The sequence below is a fragment of the Ovis aries genome, chromosome 11 (genome assembly GCF_016772045.2).
Source record: "Ovis aries strain OAR_USU_Benz2616 breed Rambouillet chromosome 11, ARS-UI_Ramb_v3.0, whole genome shotgun sequence".
NCBI lineage: Eukaryota > Metazoa > Chordata > Mammalia > Artiodactyla > Bovidae > Ovis > Ovis aries.
Window position 1 is genome coordinate 46935405 of NC_056064.1, and position 14207 is coordinate 46949611.

General features: G+C 44.9%; 1 protein-coding gene and 1 long non-coding RNA gene across 2 annotated transcripts in view; one reads left to right on the top strand and one right to left on the bottom strand.

The window, feature by feature from the left end:
- The window catches only part of MARCHF10 (membrane associated ring-CH-type finger 10), a 113766-nt gene that overhangs the window by 92317 nt on the left and 7242 nt on the right, over positions 1–14207 (bottom strand). The window contains exon 2 of the mRNA XM_027974358.3: positions 1972–2078. Coding sequence (XP_027830159.1) covers positions 1972–2061 — 90 coding nt within the window. The 5' untranslated portion in view covers positions 2062–2078. The remainder of the gene's footprint in view (positions 1–1971; positions 2079–14207) is intronic.
- The window catches only part of LOC121820635 (uncharacterized), a 129048-nt gene that overhangs the window by 48271 nt on the left and 66570 nt on the right, over positions 1–14207 (top strand). The window lies entirely within an intron of this gene.

Genomic DNA, 14207 nt, shown 5'->3' on the forward strand with positions numbered 1-14207 from the left:
CTGCAAGTGACTCCAAGCCGTGTGGTTGTGCGGTTTTCTCCAGGAGAGACCATCAAATAGTAAGATTGATTTTCTTACGTGCCTGTTCTGGAGACAATGTCAAGCAAGTATTTCCAACCTGGGCTCCGTGGCAGAGGCATCTTTGTGGAAAGCAGAGGGCCTCCCAATGTGACCAGTTCGGATGTTTAAGTTCTTATTATCTTATAGAAATCGCCTCAATTCTATAGCCTTGGAGGTGGACTGACAAGTGTAGGAGGCAATTGCTGACTTCATTTCCAGGCCCAGAGCTGAACTGTGTTATACAGGTGAAATCAGGTTACTGAGATCGGTCTGGTTTCCTTGGTGACACGGGAGGTTCGGTTATATTTGAAATTGCTAAGAAGGAGAAAAACCTGATGATGACAGGTCTAGGTTTTCCTTCGGGAAGGAGCACTTTTTGATCCTCAGCTGAAGCTAAGGATGTGTCTCCTTGATTGTTGAGGGGTGACCTCCAGCCAGTGGGCTGAGTGACACTTTCTAACTGCTCCCAGAATCCCGCAAGCCAGTCTGGCAGGTTTGTCCCACGCCAGCTCTGGGTAATTACATCATGACTTCTCAGGCTCCCTGTTTTGTTTTTGCATGTAAACACTGTAACTAGGGTGACGAAGAGTTAGCTTGTTGTAGAATGTGTTAACTACCTTTCTTTTGGCTGCAGGACAACGGAAGGGTGTGTTGTTTGATAAATGGTAGGGTGACCCAGTTAACTCCTTAATGTCTTTTTTTTCTTGATTGCTGGTCTATCCAATTTAAGCCCTGATGTCATTTGTTGATAAGGTTTGTGTGCCAAGCCCTGGGCTAAATACTTGAAAAATGTTATTTCATTTCCATAATGGTATAATGCAGGGGTGGGCACTACTATCCCCATTGTACAGATGAGGAAACAGACTCTGAGAGGTGAAGTAGCTTTTCATTGGTCACACAGCTGTTATGTGTGGGTTTTTGAGATTTTGTTGTTGTTGTTACAGACCATTTTTAAAATCTTTTACTGAATTTGTTACAATATTGCTTCTGTTTTTAAAAATATATAGTTTTAATTAGAAGATAATTGCTTTACAATGTTGAGGTTTCTGCTGTACAACCTGAATCAGCCATGCTGCTGCTAAGTTGCTTCAGTCTTGTCTGCCTCTGTGCGACCACATAGACAGCAGCCCACCAGGCTCTGCTGTCCCTGGGATTCTCCAGGCAAGAATACTGGAGAGGGTTGCCATTTCCTTCTCCAATGCATGAAAGTGAAAAGCGAAAGTGAAGTTGTTCAGTCGTGTCCGACTCTTAGTGACCCCATGGACTGTAGCCTACCAGGCTCCTTGGTCCACGGGATTTTCCAGGCAAGAGTACTGGAGTGGGTTGCCATTTCCTTCCCCAAATCAGCCATAAGTGTACATATATCGCTCCCCACCACCGCCCTCTTGAACCTCGCTCCTACCTCCTCATCTGCATTTCTCTAGGCTGTCCAGAGCACCAGGTTGAGCTCCCTGTGATCTACAGGCAATTTCCCACCAGCTATCTATTTCACACATGGTAATGTGTATGTTTCCATGCTCCTCTCTCAATTCGTCCCACCCTCTCCTTCCCCGCCTGTGTCTACAGGTCTGTTCTGTATGTCTGTGTCTCATTGCTGCCCTACAAATAGGTTCATCAGTACCATTGTTCTAGATTCCACGTATATGCATTAATATACTGCTTCTGTTTTACATTTTGCTTTTTTTTTTTTTTTTGGCTTTGAAGCATGTGGGATCTTAGGTCCCAGAGCAGGGATCAAACCTGCACCCCCTGCATTGGAAGGCGAAGTCTTAACCACTGGACCGCCAGGGAAGTCCCAAGTGTGGAGTTTGGCTTTTGGCAACCTATTACTGCTTCTCATGTACCAGTACTGTTTCCCCAATTCTCTCCGCCTGCTGTTGGCGGAGGAGACTTCTCACTGCCTGCTGTTACCTGGTATTCTGAGTCCACCTTGTGCTGCATGTCCCGCAGATATTGAACATCACTGACGAACTTCTGCCTGTCCTTTGCTTCGTGTAACATGATTCTTAATCCCCGACCTGCGTACAGAAGATGAATAAATGTGCTGTGATATAACCCTCTGTTGCTTTGCCATTTGGGGACTTCTCTGGGTATAATTGCTTTTATTCTCTTATTAATCTCATGTCCATTGTTGGAAGGGCACAGATGCTCCTTTCAGACTCAAAGGACTCTTTGTCTGGGTGTCGATGCCCTTACAGCCCTCTTGTTCCAGACATAAATCATGTAGCCACTTTCATCAGCTGGCTTCAGCCAGCCTGTCCTGGTTACTCAGAGGGAGTCAGACCGGCAGAAGCAGTTCGACCACATGACAAAAAAGATCCTAGCTAGATTAGCAATGACCGAAGCTCTGAGCCCTGTGGTCATGTAAACTCATGGACTCTGCAATGATCACACCCCTATTCCAATTCAGGCACTTCGCTGGGCATGGGGGTCAGGTGGTCTGCAAGATGACATGGCCCTGGGCTTTGTGTTTCTCAATCTAGAGTGGAAGCCAGCACCGAATATGGTAGTCCCTCAGCCCCTTCAGACTCCACATCACTTTCTCACAAACTGCTCTTCCTCCCAAGTTTTCGGGAGGGAATGTTGGCATCAACCAGCAGGCTGCCCGAGGAAGTAACCTGGGTAGCTTCCTTCACCCTGCCCTCTCTTGGCCCAGCCATATGAAAACCAAGTCCTGATGGTTTTCATCCCTGAGTATCCCTGGGATCCATCATGATTGGAGCACAGGCACTAGTGTGAGACCCTCTGGGCTCAAACCCCAGTCTTGGGACACTGACAGTGGACCCTGATGCTGATAAATGCAATGGAGCGGAAACACGGGGGTCTCTGAGAAACTGTCATTGGAGGAGGGGGAGGCAAGGTTTTCCTTAGGGAAGGACACTGGGTTTGCTAAGGAGTGAGCTGGGCTGGAAATGGGACAGAAAGGATCTGGGACAGAAAGGACAAAAAGTACAGAGGTTTCAGGGCAGGAAGGGGACGGGGCAGCCACAGAAGGGAACTTTAAAAACGTGGGCCCAGCTCACAAGGGGCCTTGGAGGTGGGATTCAGAGTCATATAAAGCCACTTGAAGGTTCCAATCAGGGGGAGGACATGAGTAGATCTGGATTTTTAAAGTTCCCTTCAGGGGACTCCCTGGTGGTCCGGGGGTTAGGACTCCATGTTCTCACTGCCAGGGGCCTGGATTCAATCGCTGATCGGGGAACTAAGTAAGATCCTACGAGCTGTAGCCAAAACCGAAACAGAGCAAAAGGTCCGAGACTGGACGGAGGGCGGGGGAGGAGGCAGAGTGGAAGCGGGCAGGCCACTGGGGACATGTTAGAGGAATCCACATAAGATGGTGCCCAGACTTGGGTCACAACTGGAGGGGAAGAGGAGGAGGAGCCCATAGCTACTGTTTATGGAGCCTCTGGAAGTGCCAAGAGGTGTTTGACACATTTAAACATACTAACTCATGCAATCTTCACGATTGTGGCAAAAATTATATCTCTTTTGCAGACGAGGAAACTGAGGCACAAAGGGATTAAGTATGGTTAGGATTAAGGAAGGTTACAGAACTGGTAAGCCCAAGAGTTGGGGTTTGAACCCAGGGAGTCTCATGCCAGTGGCCACCCCCTAATCATGATGGGTTCAAGGGACACTGAGGAGGGAAAAATCATCAGGTCTTGGTGATAATAAAAATGATACGATAATAAAAAAGATGGAGGTTTAAAGGCAGCAGGCTGCCCAGGTTACTGGCTCAGGCACCCAGATGGTTGATGCCAATACTCCCTTCAGAAAACTTGGAATGAGGAGCAGGTTTGTGAGAAAATAATGCAGATTTTGAAGGGGCCGGGGACAGCAAATGGAGATGTCAGGTAAGCAGTTAGATATACTGCTCTGGAGCTGATTAGAGAAGGAAAGACTGGAGCATCGCTGGCATTTTGGTAACAGCTGAAGTGGAAGGCAGGATGGGTATTGAAAAGAGAATGATTACCCAGGACAAAATTCTGACGACCACTGGATTTTAAGAACAGGAAAGGCAGCAGAAGAGACACTCTGGAAAGAAGCCAGAGAGGCAGGAGGAAAACCGAGAATCAGGTGGGCGCAGTTTCACAGATGCTGAGAAGTGCGTGTTTCAAGGAGGACATTATTAATAACGTCGGTGAGAGCTTTTTAGTGGAGTGACGGGGCTGAAGACAGATTGCACTGAGTTGCGTAAATGTGAGGTAAGGAAGTGCAGACAATGCTTTCAAGAAGTTTGACTCTGACTAGTGTGGTCTAAATTTATGACAAAAACATTGAATTAGTTAATGGCATAGTTCATAATGTGTATACTGGCTTTCATTTATAAGGTCATCGGGGTCCCACACTATTTCTACTTAGTGACCAGTGAAGCTCTTTTACTTTATATTTAACTGAGATATAATTGACTATGGGCTTCCTTGGTGGCTCAGTGGTAAGGAACCTGCCTGCCAATGCAGGAGACACACACAGCTTTGATCTCTGGGTTGGGAAGATCCCCTGGAGAAGGAAATGGTGACCCACTCCAGTATTCTTGCCTGGGAAATCCCATGGACAGAGGAGCCTGACATAACTTAGCAACTAAGCAACTACATAATTGACATATAACATCATATTAGTTTCAGGAGTACATTGGCATTTGTATGTATTGTGAAAATACCACCAGCAGACCACCATGAGTCTGCTGCTGCGGCTAAGTTGCTTCAGTCGTGTCTGACTCTATGTGACCCCATAGACGGAAGACCACCAGATTCCCCCGTCCCTAGGATTCTCCAGGCAAGGACACTGGAGTGGGTTGCCATTTCCTTCTCCAATCCATGAAAGTGAAAAGTAAAAGGGAAGTTGCTCAGTCATGTCCGACTCTTCGCGACCCTGTGGACTGCAGCCTTCCAGGCTCCTCTGTCCGTGGAATTTTCCAGGCAAGAGTACTGGAGTGGGGTGCCTTTGCCTTCTCCATGAGTCTAGTTAATATCTATCAGCCCGCATCATTACAATTATTTTTTGTTCTTGTGATGAGAACTTCTAAGATCTAGTCTGTTAGCAATGTTCACATATACTGTTAGTAACTATAGTTACCATGTTGTACACTGCATCCTTAGTACTTATTTATTTAATAACAGAAAGTATATACTCTTTAGCTCCTTTGCCATTTCACTGTCTCCCTACTCCATGCCTCTGGCAACCACCAATCTGTTCTCTGTATGCTCCCTGTATCCATGAGTCTGGTGGTTTCACTTTTTAGATTCCACATATGAGAGAGATCATGGTATTTTGTATCTCTCTGACTTTTTTCACTTAGCCCTCAAGGTCAATCATGTAGTCACAAATGCCAAGGTTTCCTTCTTTTTTATAGATGAATAATATTCCATTGTGTGTGTGTGTGTGTGTGTGTGTGTGTGTGTGAGAGAGAGAGAGAGAGAGAGAGAGAGAGTATGCGTCCGTGAGCGTGTGCATGCTCAGTCATGTCCAACTCTTTGTGACCCCATGGACAAGCTCCGCCAGGCCCCTCTGTCCATGGAATTTTCCAGGCAAGAATCCTGGAGTAGGTTGCCATTTCCTTCTCCAGGGGACCTTTATAGATACACCACATTTTCTTTATCCATCTATCCACTGACAAGACATTTCAGTTGCTTCCATGTCTAGGTTATTGTAAATAATGCTGCAATGAACGTAGGGGTGCATATATTAATACCTTTTTGAGTTAGTGTTTTCATTTCCTTTGGATTAAATACACAGGACTGAAATTGCTGTGTAAAATGTGGTTCTATTTTTAATTTTTTGGAGGAACCTCCATACTGTTTTCCATAATGGCTGCACCAATTTACATTCCCACGAACAGTGCACATGGGTTTTTCTCATCCTCGCCAACACTTGTCATCAACACTTGTTGTTTATTTTCTTTTTGATAGAAGCCATTCAAACACATGTGAAGTGATATCTCGTTGTGGTTTTGATTTGCATTTCCCTGATTAGTGATGTTGAACACCTTTTCATGCACCTGTTGGCCACCTGTATGTCTTCTTTGGGAAAAAGTTCATTCAGATCAGCTCATTTTAAAAATCAGGTTTTTTTTTGTTTATCTGCTATTGAGTTGTATGAGTTCTTTATATATTTTGTATATTAACCCCTTATTAGATAATATGATTTGCAAATATTTTCTCCCATTCTGTGGGTTCGCTTTTTCATTTTGTTGATGGTTTTCTTTGCTGTGCAGAAGCCTTTTAGTTTGATGGAGGCCTGCTTGTTGATTTTTGCTTTTGTTGCCACATTAAACAAATCCATCGCAAGGACCAGTACTGAAGAATTTACTATCTTACTTCTTTTAGGAGTTTTATGGTTTGGGGTCTTGTGTTCCAGTTTTTAATCCATCTGGAGTTGATTTGTGTGTGTGGTGTAAGACAGTGGTCCAGTCTCCTTCTTTTGCATGTGACTCCAGTTTTCCCAACACTGTTTATTGAAGAGGCTATCTTTTGCCCACAGTATATTCTTGGTTCCTTTGTCATAAATTAACTGACCACATACGCATGGGTTTATTTCAGATTCTCTATTCTGTTCCATTCATCTATATGTCTATTTTTCTTCTGATATCATACTGTTTTCATTACCGTAGCAGTGTAATATAGTTTGAAATCAAGATGAGTGATGCCTCCAGCTTGGTTCTTCTTTCCTACCTGTGTTTTTTAAAGACAGCCATGTGACAGATGCTGCTGTAGGCTCTGGGGAAACAGCAAGACAAGACAGACAACATTTTTGAACTCAAGTGTCTATCTTCTATGGCTTTCCTTCCTTGTCTGGTTTATTTTTCCAGTTGTGCAGGTATTGGCAGAATCAGGTTGCCTCTGACTCATGGTGACCCAGTGTCTGGTCTGGTCTCTATGAAATCTTGCAAGATTTATCATTGAGCCCCAAACAATATCATCTAGGAGCTTGTGCTGGTCTGTCCCTTGGGGCATATTTTTTCTCATTTATAGCAAGTTGATCTTTGTGAGTCAGAATCCAAAACTACAATCTGATAGGTAGTTCTACAGATGACACAACAAAGCCTAAATTTTGTCTCTGAGAATTTTAATAGTCATTTATGGAAGTCTAATTTAAGAGCCCACTTTTAACTTTTCATATGAATTTGTACCTGCATAGAATAAACTTATGTTCCCACGCTTTTCAGAAAACAATGGTGTTAAAACTGGCAGAAAGATGAATCCCTGCTGCTACTGATGGAAAGAAAAGCCTGTCTGAATATTAATCAGGCAGAGAACATAAGGATTCACAGTGAAAATATGTTAATGGTCACTAAAACAGTACATCCTAGAGTCCTCTTGGATGATACATTTTGGTTACAAAATTAACCTGGAAAAGCCAGCTAATCTCTCCTGGCTTTAATGCTGTGTTATTTTAAGGAGGCTTCTCAGTCAAGAGACATGAAATAATTTTGTCTAAAGAGGTGGGAAATAGCATTACCTGAATTACTCCATGCTAGGTTACCTCTGACTTCACAATCCCCTACCAAATAATGGACTTTAAAATTGCCTACAAGTCTCTTTGTCCTCCCATAAACTCTCTATGACTGGACTCTACTATAAAATCATTATTTGGAAGCACTGTGGTGCCACATTTAATCTCTTACTTAAATATATCAATACTTTGTGAGATTAAACAAATACTCTAGGCCCCCCAAAAATCAGATTATTAGAGATAGATCAAGGAGATGATGGGTAGGTCACCACAGTTTAGATGAACATCCTCTACATTTCTGAAGTGGCACTTGAACTTCATACTGGACTTCGGGTTTGAAAAACTGACCAGGAGGAACCAGAAATGGAAATCACTATACGGAAATACATCCACATGAGATCATGCTTCATGTGTGGATCTCAGCTTTGTGGGCCTACTCAACCAGATGGCCATTTGAAGCCCCAATTTTTTTCTTAGCAAATACAGGCAGGTGGAGGGGAGGAGAGTGATAATAAAATGTGGGCAGGGTACATGTTTCTAAAACAGCAGTCTGTATTCTCTGCTGTTTCTCACCTTTGAACTGCTTCTCAATTCAATATCCACTCGTGGTCATGCACACTTCAGTCTCTGGTGATAATGTGCCAGTTTGGGGCTTTAGAAATCCACAGGAGAAGCCATATTAAGTCAGGAGAGGGAGCAGGAAATGAGAAGAGAGGAGGAGGCACGTGGGAGAGGAAGTCCTGCTTGGCTGAAAGCGAGAGTGAACAATTCTTCTTGGCCTCAAAATTCTACACGCCTGTGAAATTTCAGGGAGGAATATTCTAAGAACTTTGTGACATATGCCTTCCTCTCTAGTGTCAATTTCCAGTGAATTCAGACTTAATTTCCCTGACTAAGGAGAAACAAAGTCTGACTGCAGAATATATTTCTTCCCCTGCTCTAAAAAAAATCACATGTGCTGTCTTTCTGTTCTATGGTCACATTTCACAAAAAGGAATTGATGGGAAGGAAGTTCTTTTTATTATTAATAATCAAGCCATTTCACTGTTTTCTTATGAGGTTCTCATGTTATGTGTCATCAAAATGAATATGTTGTTTGTTCACTCACAAAGAAAAATGTCAGTGTAAGCCCCTCTTTCAACTCAAGGTTCCTCTGAACCAAAACCTAAATGGCTGAATTTATATTTATACTTGACCATCAGGTTTATGGGCTTCCCTGGTGGCTCAGATAGTAAAGAATCTGCCTGGAATGCAGGAGACCTGGGTTCAATCACTGGGATGGGAAGATCTCCTGGAGGAGGGCATGGCAACCCACTCCAGTATTCTTGCCTGGAGAATCCTCATGGACAGAGGAGCCTGGCGGGCTACAGTCTATGGGGTCGCAAAGAGTTGGGCAGGACTGAGTGACTAAGCAGAGCACATCAGGTTTTTAAATCCCCCACCTTTCCATAACTCCAAGGACTGTAGAGGCTTTATTCATGGCCTTTACACAATTAATTTGTAATAACAAAGATTACAAAATTTGTTAAAATTTAACTTTCAAAAATCTTAAAAATTTGAAAAATCTGTAAAAAAAAAAAAAACTTAATAAAATCTTAACTTACAAAAATATTTTGAGTATAGGCGACAAATATGAGTGATTTAGGCTCACTCTTCCTAACACTCCACTTCTGAGAGAATAATACTATGACCGAAGAAAAAGACGGGGAATTGAGAGGGGCGAGGGTAGATGGTTTGACTCTTCCATCCAATTTGCCTAGGAGATCAGGGGGCGGGGTTGGGGTGCAGTACTATAAATGGCTTATGAGAAAAGTTCTTTGGCGTTGACTTCCCTTTATTAATCAAACCGTGAAAGAGCCGGACGGTCATACACTGACCGTCAAGCCCAGAAAAAAGAGACTCAACATGTAATTGGGAAACTCTGGGGCTGGGCGGGGATGTCACAGGCTGAACCAGCAATTCGATGCTCTCAACAATACCAATAATTTCGCACTGAGGAGCTGGAAGGGCCGTGAACCGTACACCTCTGGAGTCTGTGTGGGAAGTTATGTGGATGCAAGGGGGCCTGCCAGAGTGCAAATACACGATCCCCACACCGTGTCTGAGGTAGAAAAATGCGGGGGATGTGGCCCGCTGAGAGGGAGTGACCAAGTCCCTAGGATTTAGGCGGGATTCCGCAGCCCCCTCCCCCGCAACCCCGTCCCAGAATCAGAGTCATCTCAAGGAAACATGGTCTCCCATCTTTTTCCCCCGCATCCTCGGAGGACCAGGGGCCGCGCGGTCGCGGGGCGGCTGGGCCGGGCCGGCCGTTACCTTGCGGGTCAGCCCTCTCCCCCTGCAAGGGGCTAAAGGGGCCGAGGAGCGGGGCAGGCGGGCCGGTCCAGGGCGGAGGGGCCGCCCATCAATCGCGCGGGGCTGTCCCGACGCTCCTCTTCCTCCTCGCTCTTCTCTCCCCCCTCTACCGGCCCCTCTTCCTCCTCCCCGGAGGCAGCTTTTAGCGGCGGCGGCTGGGCTTACTAGGGGCGGAGGCGGTGGGGGCGGCTGCCTAGCGTCCTCCCGTTTCCTTGGCAACCCGGCCCCCTCCCTCCTCTCGCGGCCGTGGGGGCAGGGTGGGGCTGCGGCCGCGGAGGTCCTGAACCCGGACTTGGGCGCCGGGCAGGTTGCCGTGGGAACTAGTCGGGATGCTATCCGAAAGGCCAAGCGGCGATGGCGGCAAGCGAAGAAGAGGTGCTGAAGGAGTCGGATTGGCTTTGTCTTGATGTCCAAAGCCCAGACCTAGATATTGAGGCCTTCGCTCCTGCCCGGATTAGTGCTGAAGAATGAGATTAGAAACCCAGAGGAGAAAGTATTTTTAATCGAATAAAATAATATTAAAGGCAACACAACGGTAGAGGGAAAGTGCAGCTCTGCAGTCTGAGCTGTGCAGGGGATCTCTGAAATATCTGCGCCAACGTAAAAAGGAAATAAATGACTAAGGGGGTCACCCCATCAGTGGAAGAGCGGAGACAGGAATCCGGCTTTCTCTTGGTTATCAGTAATCTTGGCTGCTTTTCCCAGGGTAGGAGGCTCTTAGAGGTTTAGACTAGTGCCCACAGATTTGCAAAGAAGGCACCGGAGCCTGTGCTAGATACACCCTCTGCCAGGTTTATTTTTGTCTGTGGTTTTCATAGGCAAAGATGACTCTCTTCCATTTATTGTACATAGTTAGACACCTGATAACTTGCCAACTAATGTCAAGTTTGGCATTTTTGATTGGGTAGAGAGTAGGGAAAAGGGAGAACAGAAATACTTGGACTATTCATCAGTGCTCAGAATCCTCAGGTGTCTGGTGGTTTGGGTGTCTTCTCAGTAATCCCCTAAATCCAGTTGACCTCCATGTCTCCTGCAGCATCACACACACTTCTTTCTTTTCTTATCACCACCACCCTAGTCTGGGGCTCTGGGACCTTTTAACTAATCTTCCCAGGTGGCTCAGTGGTAAAGAATCCACCTGCCAGTGCAGGAGACGCTGGAGATGTGGGTTCAATCCCTGAGTCAGGAAGATCCCCTGGAGAAGGGAATGGTAACCCACTCCAGTATTCTTGCCTGAAAAATGCCATGGACAGAGAGCCTGGCGGGCTATGGTTCATGCGGTAGTAAAGAGTCAGACTGAGCACCTGAGCATGCAACCTTTTAACTGGATTGTTAGATTAGGGCCTATTAGGGCCTAACTGGGTTATTATTAGGGCCTCCTAACCACACCCTGCATCCCTGTCTTCCACACCCTATGCCCACCATTTCCATTGTTCTAAAACCAGCACAGATCCAGTGTCACTGAGCCACTCATTAGGAAGCTCTCAAAATACCTTACTCCCTGGGGAATGAAATCCCTTCCCCAGGGCTTACCTTCTTGCTTTTCCTCATTCAGCACTTCTTCAATCATACTTCCACCAGATGCAACTGTGTGTTACACACTGAACATTACTCCCTGCCTTCATACCAACTCCTAAGGCACATCCTGAGCCTGGCAGAGCCCAGATCAAATGTACAGAGTCAGCCAAAAAATATGTTTGGGTTTTCCATACTCTTATGAAAAATCTGAATGAAATATTTACTTATGTGAAGTCTTCATTTTCAGCACTTTGTCATCCAGCCTTCACTGGTTCTTCAGCAATCCCTAATACCTGTCTATCTCTTGTGACATTGTTGTTGTTCAGTTGCTCAGTTGTGTCCAACTCTTTGGGACCCCATGGACTGCAGCACACCAGGCTTTCCTGTCCCTCACCATCTCTCAGAGCTTGCTCAAACTCATGTCCACTGAGTTGGTGATGCCATCTCGTCCTCTCTCATCCCCTTCTCCTCCTGCCTTCAATCTTTCCCAACATCAGAGTCTTTTTCAATGAGTCGGCTCTTCACATTAAGCGGCCAAAGTACTGGAGCTTCAGCTTCAGCATCAGTCTTTCCAATGAATATACAGTGTTGATTCCTTTAGTATTGACTGGTTTGAAAAGCAAGAAGGTAAGCCCTGGGGAAGGGATTTCATTCCCCAGGGAGTAAGGTATTTTGAGAGCTTCCTAATGAGTGGCTCAGTGATACTGGATCTGTCCAAAAGACTCTCAAGAGTCTTCTCCAACACCACAGTTCAAAAGCATCAATTTTTCTGTGCTCAGCCTCCTTTATGGTCCAACTCTCACATACATACATGACTAGCTGGAAAAACTATAACTCATAGCTTTGACTATACAGACCTCTGTCAGCAAAGTAATGTCTCTGCTTTTTAATATGCTCTCTAGGTTGGTCATAGCTTTCTTCCAAGGAGCAGTTCAGTTCAGTTCAGTTGCTCAGTTGTGTCCGATTCTTTGGGACCCCATGAATCGCAGCACGCCAGGCCTCCCTGTCCATCACCGACTCCCGGAGTTCACTCAGACTCACGTCCATCGAGTCAGTGATGCCATCCAGCCATCTCATCCTCTGTCGTCCCCTTCTCCTCCTGCCCCCAATCCCTCCCAGCATCAGAGTCTTTTCCAATGAGTCAACTCTTCGCATGAGGTGGCCAAAGTACTGGAGTTTCAGCTTTAGTATCATTCCTTCCAAAGAAATCCCAGGGCTGATCTCCTTCAGAATAGACTGGTTAGATCTCCTTGCAGTCCAAGGGACTCTCAACAGTCTTCATATGGTGGTCTTATTCCTAGTTTTTTAAGGAGTCTCCATACCATCTTCCGTAGTGGCTGTATCAATTTACATTCCCACTCCTCTTTTCTTTCTGCCACAAAGATGGTGCCATCTGCATATCTGAGTTTATTGATATTTCTCCCAGCAGTCTTGATTCCAGCTTGTGCTTCATCCAGGCTGGTATTTTGCATGATGTACTCTGCATATAAGTTGCAGGGTGTAATGTAAATAAATAGGGTGACAATATAGAGCCTTGATGTACTCCTTTCCCAATTTGGAACCAGTCCATTGTTCCATATCCAGTTCTAATTTTGCTTCTTGACCTGCATACAGGTTTCTCAGGAGGCAGGTAAGGTGGTCTGGTATTCCTGTCTCTCGAAGAATTTTCCATAGTTTGTTGTGATCCACACAGTCAAAGTCTTTAGTGTAGCCAGTGAAGCAGAAGTAGTTTTTCTGGAATTTCAGTAGCCCAACCCATATTCTATTCTTGTTGTTAGCTAGCCATTAAGTAATCCTTAATAAAGTATTAACTGATAATTGAAGCATTAACTGAGAAGTACTAACCTACGACCTCTCCCCACAGTTTGTGCTTTTTGAAAGGAGGTGCTTAAAGATGCAAAAATCTTTAAGACACACTGGATTGAAACTGTAATAGTGACAGGATGGGTAGAGAGTTTGTTCTGTTGGAGCTAGGACATCCCCCTCAAATAAAAATGATTATAATGATTAACAATGGAGGAAGTTGAAATCCAGATGAGATAGTCAAAGAGAAGTGACCTGCCTTAGGACACATGGTAAGTGGCTCAAAAGCAGGGCTTCCCATTCCTGATTCCCTGAGGATACCTACTAGTAAGAAAAGCACCTTGGTACATATTGGACCCACATTTTTCTTCCAGTTCAACATCTGTATAAAACAATAGTTTCTACCTCAAAAGATTTCTATGGGGATTTGAAAGACAGGCCAAGTGAAACACTTAACATTTTACTTGATATACAGTAAGCACTCAATTGGGCTTCCCCAATGGCTCAGGAGGTAAAGAATCTGCCCGCAATGCAGGAGACACCGAAGACATGGGTTTGATCTCTGGGGGATCGGGAAGATTCCCCCAGAGAAGGAAATGGCAACCCACTCCAGTATTCTTGCCTGAGAAATCCCATGGACAGAGGAGCCTCGAGGGCTACAGTCCATGGGGTCGCAGAGAGTTGGGTATGACTGAGTATTAGCATGCACTTAAGCACTCAATAATCAGTAGCTTTACTTTTTGAGGCATATTTTAAGATTTTATTTAATGCATATGCATGTCAGCCATACATTTTTGAAGATCTGTAAGTCTTCAAAAGGTTTGGAGATGTCACTTCATGTCTCAGTTTTAAACTCTTCTACATTTCAAGCATTTATGAAAATTAAGTTCTGTGAAAAGAATCTGGTGCCTTTGCAAGAGGGCAATCAGAGGTCAGCTTGTATAAACGTTTCTCAAACAACTCCTGCTATAGTGTTTAATGAGTAAACTTGAGCTTTGTTGTTGTTGTTCAGTTACTAAGTC